At 42.0% G+C, this 15,401-nt stretch overlaps 2 protein-coding genes across 2 annotated transcripts in view; one reads left to right on the forward strand and one right to left on the reverse strand.

Annotated features, from left to right (window-relative positions):
- Positions 1 to 8,097, forward strand: part of LOC138014321 (ATP-dependent DNA helicase Q1-like) — a 16,637-nt gene extending 8,540 nt beyond the window's left edge. The window contains exons 6-8 of the mRNA XM_068861376.1: positions 1,930 to 2,088; positions 4,803 to 5,155; positions 7,539 to 8,097. Coding sequence (XP_068717477.1) covers positions 1,930 to 2,088; positions 4,803 to 5,155; positions 7,539 to 7,781 — 755 coding nt within the window. The 3' untranslated portion in view covers positions 7,782 to 8,097. The remainder of the gene's footprint in view (positions 1 to 1,929; positions 2,089 to 4,802; positions 5,156 to 7,538) is intronic.
- LOC138059639 (ciliary microtubule inner protein 2C-like) lies at positions 7,538 to 14,442 on the reverse strand. The gene is made up of 4 exons (XM_068905254.1): positions 14,378 to 14,442; positions 9,858 to 10,146; positions 8,880 to 8,977; positions 7,538 to 8,355 (listed from the first exon to the last, which is right to left on the reverse strand). Exons 1-4 carry the CDS (start codon positions 14,440 to 14,442, stop codon positions 8,166 to 8,168), a joined length of 642 nt encoding a protein of 213 aa, XP_068761355.1. The 3' UTR covers positions 7,538 to 8,165.
- Between the last annotated feature and the right edge of the window lie 959 nt (positions 14,443 to 15,401).

A 15,401-nucleotide genomic window follows, 5' to 3' on the forward strand; every position in this document is an offset into this window, starting at 1 on the left:
CCAGTCCAATACTGAGAATACAAATATAGTCTATTGTTAGTTGGTCAAGGTTTAAAGAGTAAGTAGGGGACCTATCGACATGGTCGCCGTTCCATTGTTTAGGTACACCTCCATAGCAACCGTGACGTCACGTGAAAACATTGGTGGAGACATGGCAACGAAAAAGCACAAATAAGTTAGTTGAATAAAGAGCGCTCATTAATTCCAGGGTGATTGGGAGTGCTGAGGTGGAAACATACTATTAGCTAATCCAGGGACTGGTTAAGAAACCTTAAAACCTTCAAAAGCGACAACATTGTTGCCGCAATCGATGTTGAATTGACCGTGGCAGTGCAGAATCTTTTGTTTTCGGTTCGCGCAGTTTCGCAAATCACAGGGGCACCCAACGAATCTGTTCCTCACATTATCTGTTCCCCAGAGGAATCTTGCTGGCTGGCAAAAATACAGGTGTTTCGATGAGCTGGCTGGGAAATTTTGTTATTGATAGAGGTTTTGCCTGGGAATTACTGACTTTTTTTAGCATTTCAACCCGAGCTGGCTGTAGAAACTCTGAAGACTGAGGACGACTAAAAAAAAAAAAAAAAAAAAAAAAATAACCCCTACCAAAACCCAGAGAGTAGACACAAAAAAACAACGGCTGGTCAGAGTGATTGCGCTTGCGGAAAAAAACCTTTTTTGACCCGGTTTTGTCGGTTTTGTTTGGTCGTTTTGGATCGAGGGATTTGAAAGCGCGCGGAATTCCTGGCTGGGAAATAAATTTGATCAGCTGGCTGGGAAACCAGCCAATTTTATCTAGCTGGCTGGGAAATTTCTTGTGTGTCTTGCTGGGAAAAAGGAACAGATAATGTTTTCCCAGCAACACTGAAAAACACCTGAAAATGCCTTAATAACATTTATTTTCATTAACTGAGGTATAATAATACATTTTACAACAAATTGGTCGTTGGGTGCCCCTGAAATCAGTTGCGCATAATATAATCGAAAGATTTGATTGGTTATCTTTTCGAAAAAAGGTGTGTTTTGTGCACCGTCAAGGCCAAAAAATACTGTCAGACAAAAGCATGAAACAAAGACTTGTCGAGTTGTGCATAACTATCTCCGTGCATTAAATATGGTACAAAGTTCAAAGCCTTCAGTGACTGGCAAATATTGTCTCCAATATCATGAAAAGCTTCACGCACAAAAGCGACTTTAAAGTACATCAGTCGGAAACAGTCGAAAAATCCCCCTCTGTTGAAAAGGAAAACTGGCATGAAATTTAGCAGTTCAGTCTTAGTTTGTTATTTGTGTCCTAGCTTTGCGTTTGATATTCATGCGAAAGCATGGGATGTTTATCTGATCCGCACGTGAGCCAGTTGCTGTGTTTCATTGCTAAGATGAAAAGTGGCAATTTCCCAGTTTATTTCTGATCACTATAGAGAAAGCCGTTCTATTTGACAATCTCAGCATTTTGATGTTTGTAAGTTCTTTTTTATTATTTTACTGTTTTCGTACGGCGATAATATTTAACAGCTTTAAGTATTATACATGTATTTATACATATATTTTTTCACGTTTTAGAATTGTATTTTCGCCTTTGGTATCAACTCCAGATAACTTTGGATTTTGACGATGTATCTACCATTTTTTCCATAACCATTGGCGTTTTGGTTTATTTACAACCAGAACGCAGTGTTTGCTTATATGCTTGTATTGCTTAGATGTTTTATTTTTTGTCTCCATAGAGCCGCTAGCTCTTCTGTGTTGGCGCAGACACCCAGTTGTAAAAATGCACACTCCGTAGTTAGGGCTCCTTTGTCTAGTTTAGTACTTAACCCGCCCACTGTACCACAACTCGTTCTAGTTTTATTCCTCGTAATACCTTTAGCTTGTGTCGATTGATTTCGCAGTATTTATCACTGTACTGACCAGGAACATCTCCTTCAACAGGTTTAGAGAATCTCTATGGGATGTTAGCCTACTGCCAGGATAGTAACACTTGCCGTCGCGTTCTGATCGGACGTCATTTTGGTGAGCGATGGAACGCGGATGAATGTCATGAAATGTGTGATAATTGTAAAAGAACTACATGCACAGACCAATCAGTTGGTGAGTTGCCTTGTTCGTGTGCTAAATTCTCCAGACATGTGCAGAACTGTAAGTAATTAGATGCGCGTGGATTTCAATAAGCGTCACGAAGTGTCACCCGAATGCTGCTCCTTAAGAATAAACTGCGGCGGAATTCTCATGAACACCCTGCAAAGGCCTTCCCGGGATCAACATAGGCAACTGTGACCTTGTTATTGCGATCAACAACGTCGCGGTTGCCTCTGTTGATCAACCGAACACGTGTGATTAAACAGAGTTAACTGAATAGAGTGTAATGTGAAGTGCTAGATTTCTATTCCATATGAACCGTGTGAGCGTTAGCCCTAGTGATGGAAATGGGCCCACATAAGGACAGAGAAAAACTCTGACCAGGGTGGGAATTGAACCCACGACCTTATACATATCTCGTTTAATCCACTCTTTGCAGTTAGAACTATGTATAAACTGAATTATCAAGTGGTATCATTTACAAAACTATTAAAAATAATTAAGATATACTAATGTAAAATTTACATAATAATTAATCTAGAAATCTGAAAGTTATAAAATCATTAGCTCTCTTGGTTCTTGCCTCCTGGCGAACGGACTTTTCACTTCCAGATCTAAGATTGTAAGGAACATTATAAACATTAGGCTGAGGGCGGAGTTTCCACGTCGCAATGAACTTCCTACTTAATGTTTCTCGACTGACTTCTAGACTTGGAAGGCCAGATATGGTCAGGGCTTCCTTATAACCAACACCCGGGAGTATTACCTTAAGGGCTCTCCTTTGTATAGATTCTAATTTAGATGACAAATATTCAGGGAGGTCTTGCCAAGCAGCCACGGCATATTCCAAAATGGATCTGACAGACGACTTATAAATATTTAAAATATTGCTATTCGCTACACCAGCTCTTTTAAGCACTCTTAGGGTATATAAACGTTTGGCGGCCTTACAATAAATATAGTCTATGTGGTCATTCCATTTAAGATCGTCTCTGATTTTAACACCAAGTAATTTAAAAGATGAGACACGTTCGAGCTGGTGATTTCCAATACAAATAGGTGGAATTACAGAGTTCGGGTACTCCATAAAATTTATCAGCATTTCATTACACTTCCGAGGGTTTAGCTTCATCTTATGGGCAGTACAAAATGAATGTGTGTCCCTAACAGCCAAATCGAGAAGGCTTATTGAATTGCGAGGCAGGATTTCTACAACTGTGGTATCATCAACGTATTTTGCTCTCACATTCCAATCCTTTAGAAGTCTATTTATCATAACTGATAAAAAGGTGACACCCATCTTGGTCCCTTGGGCTATACCTCCATGGGTATGCTTCCAATCCGATAAGCCATTCCCGATGCGCACGGCCTGAGTTCTATTTGTTAAAAAAGATCTTATCCAACTGAAAAGCACTGGGTCCACACCAAGCAGTGATAATTCGTCCATAAGGATCTGATGGTCAATTAAGTCAAAACCCTTAGAAAAATCCGAGAAGAAGATTCTAAAACAATTATTTCCACGGTCAAGAGCCTCGTGGATTGCTTGTAGGAGGTAAACAAGGGCATGAGTTGTTGAATTACCTTTCCTAGCAAATTGTTTGGAATCAATCTTATCTCCTTTCTGTTGTAGAAGCCTCCTGTTCGTAAATCCCTCCAGTATCTTTGAAATACTATTATTAAGTGAGATTGGACTGAGATCATTATCAATCTATTGTGGCGGGGAAATATTGGGTACTGGTGTTACGATCGACTGTATTAATTATTATGGAAAAAATGAATCCTGTAATGACTGATTATAAATTGCACAAATAACAGGTGCTAACTCAGGGGCGAACACTTTGAATATTTGATTAGAAATCCCGTCAGGACCTGGAGCTTTGTTTGATGACAAGTTAGTTAGATCCCTCAAGACCTCGAATTCTGACACGAGTAGGCTAGGTGGTACAATAGTATGTCGAACAGGAGATTAGATCTCCGCCGCTCCACCAACTGAGCTACAAGGTCAGACGGGAGCAGGTCGTGGGAACTGAAGATGTTAAAGTCACCGCAATGAACATGTACAAGTACAAGGAAAGGTTACGGTTATACAAACGTTGGCCGTGTAGCACTTATATTTTAAACAGAGTTAACTGAATAGAGTTTAATGCGAAGTGCTAGATTTCTATCCCATATGAACCATGTGAGCGTTAGCCCTACTGATGGAAATGGGGCCACACAAGGACAGAGAAAAACTCTGACCAGGGTGGGAATTGAACCCACGACCTTCGGGTTAGATCTCCGCCGCTCGGCGGATAGAAATATAGCACTTCACATTACCCTCTATTCAGTTAACTCTGTTTAAAATATAAGTGCTACACGGCCAACGTTTGTATAAACGTAACCTTTCCTTGTACGTGTGATCAAAGTTTGTGGGACCTTAAAGAACCCATTCACTTGGGAAAAAAATGTAGTCCTCGGTATTTTGGCCTTGTCTTGTTCTTGCCAGTAGCGTATATCAATTTGTTAATTGACTGTAAATTGCACGAGTAATATGGCTAGAATCTCGCAAAAACAGCGTTGTAAATTAGTACTGAAAAGCTCCGAAGTGGGAGGGCTAGTAAATGTACTTCAATTTAGATTGCTCACTTGACTGGCCTACGTACACAAACTCCAAATTACACTGAGTTATCGAAATGTTATTACAAGAATTAATTTATTTTCATTATTTGTTTTTGTATTTTTACCAGGTTCAATTAATTATAAACAACGTGATGTAACTAACTACTGCAAAGATCTTCTCCGAATTCTCGAGCAAGCTTCGTCCCTTTCTGAGCGAGTGACGGCGAATAAACTTGTAGACGCTTGGTGTGGCAAAGGACAATCAAGTCTGCGCGTGCGTGACCTGAAGGCTCCGGATCTGTCGCGCGAAGACTGTGAGCGGGTGGTTGTAAATGCGTTATTGGAGGGAGTCTTGCGGGAAGATTTTCATTTTACTCCTTATGCTACAATCAGTTATCTGTTGGCTGGTCCTAAGGCTAGGCTAGTACAAGCTGGCAAGCGATTGTTTATGGATTTTAGAGAAGGTTCTGCTTTAAAAGCGGTAAGTCAAGCTTGGTTTTCTGCGGCCTGTGACAAAGCTTTCTTCCGAGTTTTTTTGGAGGGCGAAAATGCCCCGTCGCAACAAAATAATAATGAATCAACATATCGCTAGAGAGACCCTTTGGATCGCGGCGCAACTTTCAACTATGCTAGATCAATCACTTGAGTAGAGACTTTTGGAGGCTCATGACTGACGCCTGAAGCGTCAGTTGTGGAGTATCCGGGGTCATCTTGAGTGTCCGTTCTTGAAGGGGCTATATCACGCAAACTGGTGTAATTTCATTTCACCCAAAATACTAAAAAGTAGAATGCTGAGCAACATAAAAGAAATACTCTACAGCAAAAGAAAGGGAACTGAGCATGGATGGACACAAATGGTCAAGACTAAAACGAATTGCATTTGGGTAATCTTGAAAAAACTCGGCCCGACGTTTTTTAAAGGTCTTTCTTGTTCCGAATCATCTTGTTTGTGATGTAGCGGTAATTTTATCAGGAAAGGAATGCCACATTACCATTTTCGACTTTTAAACTCGTGATTAACTAAGGACTTCTCCTAAACATCCTAAAATAACGTGACATGGCCCCCTTTAATTGACCTCTTTGACTTGTACGTTTTGTTTTTCCATTTCACACCACGTGATGTTACTCTAAGGAACAGTTTCTTTCAAATGTCGTCTTATGCACGTGTATATGTGCGCATAACTTCTGGAAAAACAAAAGGAAAATTCCCTTGGGAACATCACATTGTCTGAAATAGAAAACAAAACGTACAAGCCAAAGAGGTCTATTCAACGGGTGATAATGAATAATGATTGGCTGAAAGGTCTGGCTTCGCGGGAAAATGAAACTAGAATTAGAGATATTTGGTATCGAGTTTACGGCAAATATTTAAGCTAAAATTTGCGTTTTGCCAAAAATTTAAGAGACCTGTTTGATTTGAGCTTGCCCATCATCTACAGATACCGTGCGAGTTCTCAAGAGGAGAGAGAAAAGTTAGGTTACGAGAGTTGTTTGCACTTGGAACAAGCGACAGCCTGCCATCCACTCAAACAAAAAAATGTCCCCTTAACTTCTCTCCGTAACAACACCGTTACACCGTTAGACCGGCAAAGCTGCAGGGGGCACCCTACGGAGGTGTACCGTAAAATACGTGTTCCGCATGTATTTGCTGGCCGGAAGAGAAGTACTGGGAAGTTGCTGGGAAATGCATTTGTCATGCCCATTTTGCGACGTACGATGTATTCAATTGTTGTTCTTATGCTTGCTGGCTGGGAAACTTCCGCCCGGCCCTGCTGGCAAACGGAATTTCTGGTTTGTTTTTGCTGGGAGTGTGAAACAGATATTGCTCCCAAGAGGCTGATTATTGGTTCATTTTATGACCAGGATATATTTTGATGAATTTTCAGAAAACTGGCTCATTGGGTGCTCCTGAAGCTTTGCGCACCTGGTCATCGAGATATAATTGCACTAAAATTGCAGCTGTGCTCAGACATGGAGTGAGCCTCATTGTCTGATTGTTTCACCGTTGTTTAGGATTCCTTCCATCTTTGAAGGGGTCACGCTTATTCCTTGACACGTTGAAAAACGATATGTATGTGTGTTTGCACAGCACAACTTGCTGCTTGCATGGCTCAGCAGAGGCCGGCTTAATGAGGATGACGATGTTAATTCAAGCTGTCAGCGCTATTAACGAGGCAGCGTTTACACTAACCCGGTTTCATAAGTAACCGCCTCGTTTTTCATGCGGTTACGCCTTCTGTTTACACGACACTGATCGCGAGACCGTTGCCGAAATCGGGTCGATTTGAAAACGCTGCCAAAAGTGGAGCGTTTTCAAAACGATACGGCTTCATCTGTCGTGTAAACAGCGAAACCGCATTGATTTGAATACGGTTACTATTTTGGCGCGAAATTTGCATTGTTCGATTCAAAATGGCGAATTTAGCGCGTAGTGTAGCGCTCGCTTATACCATCACGACTTCGACTTTCTGACAAAAATGGTTTCGGTGTTTCGGTACCGTGTGGTGAGGGGGGGGGGGGGGGTGGGGGCGGGCTTTTCTAGGGTACACCTTACCGGTAGGCTGGCTCGCTCTGTGGGCAACGCAAATACAAACGAGGGAGCAAGCTCAAACAAAAGCGACGCAAACGGGGCTGGTGATGGTGAAATAGGCTGATGTGATCCGGCAGTGCGCCAGAACCTAAACGTGCTAAGCAGCCTGTGGTAAGAGGTCCTATTGCTGGCGATGGACCGCCGGAACCTGCTTTTATTGAAAACTCTGCCCTTCTTGGGGGGCGTGATGAATTAAATTTGCTTTAAGCTAACCTGGCTCAAAATAGAAACTTACAACAAACCGTTGTTATTCTTTCAATCTCTATATTTTTAGACCAAACAGAGGAAAAGCAAGCGTTCATTGAATCAAGTGCAACATTCCAAAACGGCAAATAATGCAAGCAACTACACGTTGACGGAAACGGATGGGAAGTCGGTGGCTAATCAGTCAGAAACTATAGCCGAAAATGAAGATGACGATTTTGTGAGCAGTGCAAAAAGAATGAAGCCCACAAAGCAAGTTTATGTCAATGACTCAAATGGCGATGATGCTAGCGAAATCGTTGTTTTGGATTGAATCCACTGAGAATTTGTATTGGAAGTTCAGATAAGCTAGTCGGCTTGGGCGTGTCACGTTGTTTCAGCAAGGAGGCGCTAATGGAAAATAACCAAAAGGAACATTATATTGTGAATCAGTGCGATAATGTTGTCCTTGAGCATTGAAACCGATTGTGATCCGCGATTATCAAACAAATGTCTTTCCGAAGGCACAACGTGCGACGATGTCGTGAACGGGACCATGTAGAGAGGCAAAAATCCTCTGTTTTTGAAAAATCGGGATGGAAATTCCGAATTGCTGTACGTACAGTCATTAAAAACGAGAAAAGACCATAGTAGAAGTCTTAATTGGTTTGGTTTTGGGTTACGCAGTCATTCTCGGTAAGGCATTTCTTGCTTAGTGTTACCGCTTCTCAAAATAGACATCTCTCAATGCGCGGTCTCTCCAGGTACAGGAAGAAGCGGGACATATTTTCAGAGAAACCCCGTGGTCAAATTTGTCTTTACCATCTGCTACGATCACGTTGCCGCTCAGGGGGCATTTGAGTCTTGCGTCTTTGCTGAGGAAATCGCTGGCGTATGTGCTTTGGGGCCTGTAGAATAAAAACAATTTGTGACAAAAGAGTCAAGAGCGGTTTTCAATTGAGTGTCGAAAGTAATTAGATAATTGCTTTGGTTTATGATTACTTCACTGGATTACTTCAGTGATTGGTTCAAAGTTCTCGCGCCATTTTGTTAACCAATCAGAAGTGAAACCAAAACCAATCGTGGCTCGCGCGTGCACTTTTTCCTAAGCTTTGTGTCGGCCACGTGTAATTACTTCGAGTTTTGATTGGTTTACTGGATTGTCTCCGTCCTTTTTGATTGGCCAAAGTAATTACTTTGGTTTTGGTTTTACGACACTCGATTGAAACTCGCCCTAGACAACGAATAAAACACGTCATAACGTGTTCGTATTTGTGTGTGTATGCGCGCTCTCTTATTTTTGACAACTGAAGCCCGCTGAAAATTGAAATTTATGCTAGCTTCTAGAATGACTTAACGTATAAACGCATGCTTGTGTAAAAGCGAGATAAAATTTTGCGGCCCCGTCCTTTTAAATTTAAACTTTACTCACCCTTTTTTTGCGCTCGGTTTCCGCGGAACAACAAATCTTTCCTCTCTTGGTACTGTGCCGGTTCTATCCATGTAGTGATCTCGATGGCTTTGTGCAAGCTTTAAAGATTAATTCAACATGTACTTAGTCTACTTTAATTAGACTTTCAACGATTATCATACGCGCATCAGACCATTCTCAGCTACTACCGACAAGGATGATGAGGAGATGTGGGTTTTGGCAATGGGAATTGAAAGGGAAACGATGAAGGCAACGGTTTGTTCGGACCTAAGACACTCGGTCAAGTACGTTTTGTACGGTTTTTTTTGTTAAGTTGATGAGGAAGAGCTTGATATGGTAAAGGTTCGCTTACATCAAGTATCAGTCTGAGACATCGTCCAACCCTAATCAAAACCTTGGCCAGCTATTTGAATAGACCGAGCAACTGAACAATGGAGAGACTTGTCATAATTTATGTCAGTATATACTAAAACAGTGGCTAGCGCTGAAGGCGCGCTCTGACTGGCGGCTCAAATTCCCAATATCCTTTGCTAGTCACCTCCGAGGAACTCCCGCGGGATTTTCGCCAGAGAATATTGCAATCGTTGCAGGAATAAATGATTTCAAATCATCTTTTTTGCTTTATCTCACTGTTTATAGTATATACTAAAACAACTATTCACCTCAGTGTCGGTGGCTAGTGGTGGATATTTACCTCGCCGCAGCCAACTCCACTTCGTTGAATAGTTAAATATTACACTGACGAAGTTACGGGTTGCGTTCTCAGGAGGGACCATGTGTGATGCGCGTGCGTGAGCTCTTCATCGAAGGTACACAATGCTTCAACTTTCAAGAACATGCAACAGCGTGCAAAGGGACTTCGAACAGTGTTGGAACTTCTCAGTCAACTATCTTACGGCCTGACATTTGCTAATATCAGCACTTTCATCCCATTAAGGATAATCACGAAAAAAAAAAAAAAAAGAAAGAAATAATAACCTTGTCAAATTCTTTTACTTCTCGTCCTCTTTCGTGTTCATTGAACAGTGAGTATTTTTTAGCATTGAGCCACCGTTCTCTTGTTCTCGCTCTTGCTGAGAGAACAAGATCTGGTGAGTTGGAATATAAAGAGGGAAACCTATGCTGCCCATCTGCGCTGATTCCCTTGTCGTCCATGACGCTGGTATTGAGTTTGGTTGTTCTCATGTCCTGAAAGCATTTGGCTGTGGCGTAACCGAACGTATTCCCATAATGACGGAACTTGACCTGTGGGCAGTAACCGGCATATCTGTCACAGAAAAGTGAGAGGAAAATGAGTTACTCCGACTCATTTTAATGGGAAACCTAAGGGAAAAGGAACCTGAATGTAAATGTTCAATCACGAGCAAGCAGAGAGTCGAATGGATTAGTCGACCGATTAGAAGACGCAACTGTCGTTTTGAAAGCGGGAATACACATAGATATGTGGCAAGGAACTCTTAATTCGTCATCTGATTGCTTAAGAAAGGAGGACGGGGGATTGTTTGGCCAATCTATGATCGTAGAATTTTATCTTCGTAAAGTGAAGAAAAGCAAACTAGTGCGCAACGCTCTCGCCTCGTCACGAACAGTATTGGTTACGCTAACCAGTGGTAGGGATTTTGACAGCAAGTACGAGAAACTGCACGGCGATACTGAGGAAGTAAGTCTACGTTTACGTCGCACAGTGTTATGAGAATGGAAGATATTTGTGAGACGGTGCCGACGGTTTATCGTCCTTATCCGAGAAGACTTGAAAGTCTAACCATTTCCAGATGTCATTACAAAGGAAGCACTTTCTCCTCGGTTATTTAAAGACCCTGAGTGTTGGTCCGGCCGGAGTCGAACTCACGACCTCCCGAAGCGAGCCACCGGTGCGCGTTATGCCAATGTTGAGGTGATCTATGAAGTACAAGGAAGGGTTACGTCTTTGCAGACGTTGGCCGTGTAGCAGTCATATTTCAACAGAATTGACTATTTTAGGGTAATGTGAAGTGCTATATTCTACCCATGTAAACCCTGGAAACATGGAAAGATAAGTGCTACACGGCCAACGTCTGCAAAGACGTAACCCTCCCTTGTACTTGAACATATTCATTGCCGTGAAATTGTCATCTTAAATTCCCACGACCTGCTCCTGTCTGACCTTGCAGCTCAGTTGGCAGAGCAGCGGTGATCAGACCCGAAGGTCGAGGGTTCAATTCCCACCCTGGTCAGAGTTTTTCTCTGTCCTTGTGTGGGCCCAAATTCATTGAGGAGGGTTACGGGTCACATGGTTTACATGGGTAGAATAGGCCACTTGCACTAAGAGGTCACGTGACCAATGCTTCCCTTAAACAGTGAGTTGTAATCTTGCTGTTGCCAAAAATTGACAGAACACATAAAAATTATCTTACACAAGAAATTTGAGAGGAAACGCATTTAAGGGAGATATTTTATGGTACTTTGATTTTTCAACAAAGTAGCATGATTTGTCTTGGCCGCCATGTTGGAGGGCATACTCTTGCCCTCCAACATGGCGGCCAAAGCTACTTTTTGCTTATATCTTGTTAAATGTTTCATAGTTGAGTTCATATGTGCCATAAACGTTACCACATCATCTTTTCAACATTTTCCTTGAAGTTCAAGTGCAAAATTTGTGTCAGAAAGCGGTAATTCATAATTTTAAAAAAGTTACTTTTGGTCACGTGACCAGTTACGGACTTTCTTATTTTAAGCAAATGGTCCGGGTTTGAAAAACCAAATCACTATTATTTTGTTTAAGAGATGACCCACTAATAGTGTTTCGAAGGCAAAATCATGTAACTTTCATTTTCATAAAAACGATGTCACATGACCTCTTAGTGCAAGTGGCCTATAGAGCACTTCACATTACCCTCAAATAGTAAATTCTGTTGATCTATGGAGGCCTGCAAAGAGCCATTCTTAAGAGGGACAATCTCGTCGTCATTTATTAGGAAGATTAAGCAAGAGCGTTTTTGAGACGCGCACGGCAACCGGAAGGGAACATTTCGCGTTCCAGGACGGTTTTGTCTCCCAGATTTTTATACCAATCATCTCTAATGGAGAAAATATACTTAGCAATGTAAATGTGGTTGTGTGAAGACAAGTTAAAAGGGAAAACAGCTTACTTCCGGTTGCCGTCCGCGTCGTAAAAATGCGCGTGGAACCCAAGAGTTGGCGAAGGTGCTTTTTAACGTCTAACTTGTACGCGCTTTGGAGAGACCAGTCTAAGTGACTGAGCAATACGTCTTGTTTTATTTATTTATTTATTTATTTATTTTTTGTAATTTGTTTATTTTTATTTTGCCGCTACTCGGAATGACTTACTTGAAAAACGAAACAGTACTTACTATAAACTACTTACAAGGACTTATTTACAAAACCCTGCTTCCAATCTACGATTAATAATAACAGAATACTTAAGATAATCATAAAGATGTACACAGGTGTACTACGCACACAAAAAGAAACCGAAAAAGTACACACGAAAAAGAAATCGAAAAAGTATTATAAAATCAAAAGCAAAGAAGACCAACTAAATGTAGGATATAGTAGGCATCCGTCAGTCTCGGGAGACTATGGAGGTTGCGCCTGTTGAGGGTCAGTCCGTGGTGGAACTGCAGCGCCGGCTGTGGCTGTAGAGCCCGATCCTGGAGCGGCAGATCCTGCTACAGTTGGTGCAGGTGAAGACGTTGTCGTCCGAGGGTGCTGGCTCCGCTCTCTGGCGTCTGCGTGCTCACCTTTCCTCCCACTGCTCTTCACGCTTTAGCTAGTTCAGCTGTCTTGATGGCTGACCTGGTGGTGGATTGCCATTTGCTACGGTCAGCTACCAGCGCTTCAAGTCCTGCTGGAGCAATGCCACCCGCCTTGAGGTCGCGCTTGCACACGTCTTTGTAGCGGAGTGCTGGCCTACCCGTTGGTCTGGAGCCAGTGGCAAGCTCACCATACAGAATGTCCTTGGGGAGTCTGCCATCTTTCATGCGGGTGACATGGCCTAGCCAGCGCAAGCGTATCTTGGTGAGCAGGGCGAACATGCTGAGAGTTCCTGCCTTCTCCAAAACATCTTTGTTGGGGACATGATCCTGCCATGAGATGCCAAGGATCCGTCTAAGGCAGCGTTGGTGGAAGGTGTTCAATCTGCGTTCTTGACGGGCATATAGAGTCCAGCTCTCACTCCCATACAACAGTGTACTCAACATACAGGCTTGATACACTTGTGTCTTTGTCTTTCTTGGTTCAGTAGCATGGGGTTCTCCCACACTCTCTTTGACAGACGGACCATTGCTGCTGATGCCTTGCCGATCCTGGAGTTCAGCTCGGAGTCCAGGCTGAGGCTGCTGGAGATGGTGGAGCCGAGATAAGTGAAATCTTCCACCGCGACGAGTGTGCAGTCGCCAATGGAGTTGGAGGGGACCGAGCTGACGTCCTGGGCCAGGATGTTTGTCTTTTTGATGCTATGACAAGGTTAATTTTCGACTAAGTGTTTAAAGCAGCTACTAACTTTTCCCATTTTTTTAAAATGAGTAACGAGTTTATCCCTCGATCTCTCTCGCAATATGGAGTTCGATATTATACACACGTCTTATCCTGGCAATAAAGCCTCTCAACGAAGGTAACTTCCAAGGCATTTCCTTACATAAATATATTTTCCCAAAAGCACTAACATGATTGATTATAAAGAAATCTTCCGTTTCTTCAAAAATCCCTAAACTCTCTCTTGTTTTAGTTGGCAGCAAAGACAATCTCTATGTTCCCTAATAACGTTCTCGAGAGTCTGGCCACATGGCAATTCGCTAATGGCACTGTACACAACCAGATCAATTACCTCCTCTTCAGGATCAACATTGAAAGACAAAACACGAACATTTTTTGGGATTTAATTCATGCAGTGATCACGATATGGTTCTCACTACACTAAAACTAAAGCTTTAACCTTGAAAAGCGGCTGCAAGACGAGAGAGTGGCTAGGGTCAGTTTGAAGAAATTGCAGGGAGGAAGTTTGCCGCCTTCAGTCTACATGTACTTCATGACAACATAGATCAACTTCTTGATGAACAACATTAATGAGATCTTCCAATGACTGTTGTAGATAAACTCCGATCCTTTGCAGGCGAAAAAAAAAGCCGTTGAAAAAGAACCCAGGGATAAATTCCTATTTCGTTGTGAGCAAAGAAGAGAGTAGAAGAAACATAAGAAACTCAACCAGAGAGCAGCTTTGTTTTTCTGCAAGGTCTCAAACAGCCAACAGAAACATCAGATTAAAAGCGAACTGGATGATCGAAGTGTGCAAAGCATTGGCGAAGACATGAGGCAGGGCAACACGAAAACGGCAGACAACACAATCAAAATAAAGCGCTGACAAGACCATTCTGTAATTGAATGCAGTTTTATCAGGCACTTCCTCACCATTACCATCCGTGAAATCTCAATTCAACTTGACGAAAGAGTGATTGCCTATTCAATGGATTACTGAAGTGTTAGCACCAACGCTTACTTACCCAGGCATATGATTGGGATTTTCATACGGGGTCAGGTTTGTGGTTTCATAGCGCGATAGGACCATCATCCAGATACTGAGATATAAGGTCGAATAAAATACCAAGGTCTTTATGACGTCATAATGATTGCACATGTTGTCGCGCGAGGGAAATCATGATTCGGCGAGTTAATAATATACGGTACGAGTCTTTTCTTTGTTTTGTACGGAAAAATGGAGCCTTTCCGGTTTACATACAACATCCCCTTGGATAATTTACTGGAAAATAAATCCCGTTCTCTTCGTTTTCCTATTGAGAGGATTTGGCCTGAAGTCCCGAATTGTTGGAAACCACATGAACCCCGCGATGCTTATTTCGCCGGTTTAGAATTAATTCAAAGTTTTCTTTTGGGCGAAAGGTTTTTGATTAAAAGCTGCAACTATAATTCCGACTTGGGGGCCAAAATTTCTCGATAAAAGTGAAAAGAAATAATGTCCTGTGCGCACAACCTCAACTGAACCTTCATGCCGTTGTTATTTGGAGATGGCTTCAAATAAATGAACAGTGAAAATGGAAGGAAGCGTGCATAGCGTGTAGATTAATTGTATTTTTTTTTTCAGTTATGTCCTCCTCGAAGTCGTCTTTTCTGAATTTAACTTTTCAAAATACTCTACCCAAGAATAATATCTATTACCTTGTACTTATGGCTTAATATCCTTGATAAATTAAAGTAACATGAAACGTCTAGAGAGGCATCTTTCTTACGAATATCATGAAAGCTACTAGGGGAAATGAACACGGTTGCCGTCCAACCCTTCAAAATTCTAACTATAACTTTTCAAGAAGGGATCAGCGTGACAAAACAAAAGCACCGGATCCTGATGAAGGACCTTATCGGCGATTTAAATATTGCAAAAAGCTAAAAAGAGCAAGGCTGATACAACGGTGAAGAAATATATTGAAAAAAGCCTATATTTCGAAAGGCATTGCCTTTCTTCATCAACAAGCAATGACTACCAGTTAACAAAGACGTTACAATTTGAAA

Source organism: Montipora capricornis, chromosome 8, assembly GCF_036669925.1.
Source record: "Montipora capricornis isolate CH-2021 chromosome 8, ASM3666992v2, whole genome shotgun sequence".
In the NCBI taxonomy this organism is placed as follows: Eukaryota; Metazoa; Cnidaria; class Anthozoa; order Scleractinia; family Acroporidae; genus Montipora; species Montipora capricornis.